General features: G+C 40.0%; 1 protein-coding gene across 1 annotated transcript in view; it reads left to right on the top strand.

Moving 5' to 3' along the window:
* Positions 1 to 1184, top strand: part of NBEA (neurobeachin) — a 438994-nt gene that overhangs the window by 433766 nt on the left and 4044 nt on the right. Inside the window, 1 exon segment of the mRNA XM_008575128.1 lies at positions 570 to 721. Coding sequence (XP_008573350.1) covers positions 570 to 721 — 152 coding nt within the window.

Here is a 1184-nt window from a genome sequence, read left to right as displayed (position 1 = left end):
TTCAAACATTATAGAGTGCATTTGCACGAACCCAAATGGTATAGCCTCCTACACACCTAGGCCGTATGGTGTAGCCATTATATTCGTATAGGAACAGCCTCACATATGTGGTCCACTGTTGACCAAAATGTTGTTGTGTGGCACATGACTGTACCCAATTGCCCTTCATTCACAAATGAATTATAATTGCTAGTTTATCATTATTAAAATCTGTTTTGAAATATACTTCTGCCATTTGTTCTAAAAGTCTCAATATTGTTAATATTCAGAACTTGACAATATATCATATTACTTAATTCTAAAGTCCTTCCTGGATTAGACTGATAATATTCTCTTTGGGATTTCATAATTTTGTAACTTAAATTGGTTTTAATAAGATCCCTTGTATATGTAAGAACTTTGATGAATTCCACATTGGAAATTCTGTAGATTGCACTTTAGAAACCTTGGACAAATGGTTAAAAGTAGATAATAATTATAAGGGAACTGTACTAAGTGCTTTTCAGAAGTGACCATTGATTGTTTAGGAAAAATTGAGAGAAATGGTTGGTTTTCTTCCTTTTCTGAAGGCCATTCTCCTGAGCAGCGATGGCCAGAACCTGGTGACTGGAGGGGACAATGGTGTGGTAGAGGTCTGGCAGGCCTGTGACTTCAAGCAGCTGTACATTTACCCTGGCTGTGATGCTGGCATTAGAGCAATGGACTTATCCCATGACCAGAGGTAAGCCACGTCAAGGACAAATGTCATCACTGAGCACTGTCATCGAAAGCTCTTTACATTCTACCAAAGGTGAAATGTGCTACAAATAAGGTCCCACTATTCAGTCAGAAGAAAGACTAGCACAGAAAAGGGCAAGTGCAGGGGAGGGGTAAGTATTCTCAGAAAGGATTCTGGTAAGAGAGAAGCAGAGGAAGAGAGTAAAAGGGAGAAAAGAGTAAAGAGACGAGTCTGAGGAAGAGCAGGCAAGTCCAGACACATTTTAAGGGCCCAAAACATAGAACTTATCCCCACCAGTGTCTCAGTTCTCAGATCCTCACCTAGTCTCAGACAGGCCTCCCCTGGCTGACATTCTGTGATGGGAACACGTATTTTTCAGCGGAGATGCCTTTCTGTGTAAGGCCTACTTGTAGCTAACCAATTTCTAGCAAAATGCATACTGTAGACTACAAAAAAATATGAAGCA

This window comes from Galeopterus variegatus, unplaced genomic scaffold, assembly GCF_000696425.1.
Source record: "Galeopterus variegatus unplaced genomic scaffold, G_variegatus-3.0.2 Scaffold1141, whole genome shotgun sequence".
Classification (NCBI taxonomy): Eukaryota; Metazoa; Chordata; class Mammalia; order Dermoptera; family Cynocephalidae; genus Galeopterus; species Galeopterus variegatus.
This window is presented reverse-complemented; position numbering and strand designations above follow the sequence as displayed.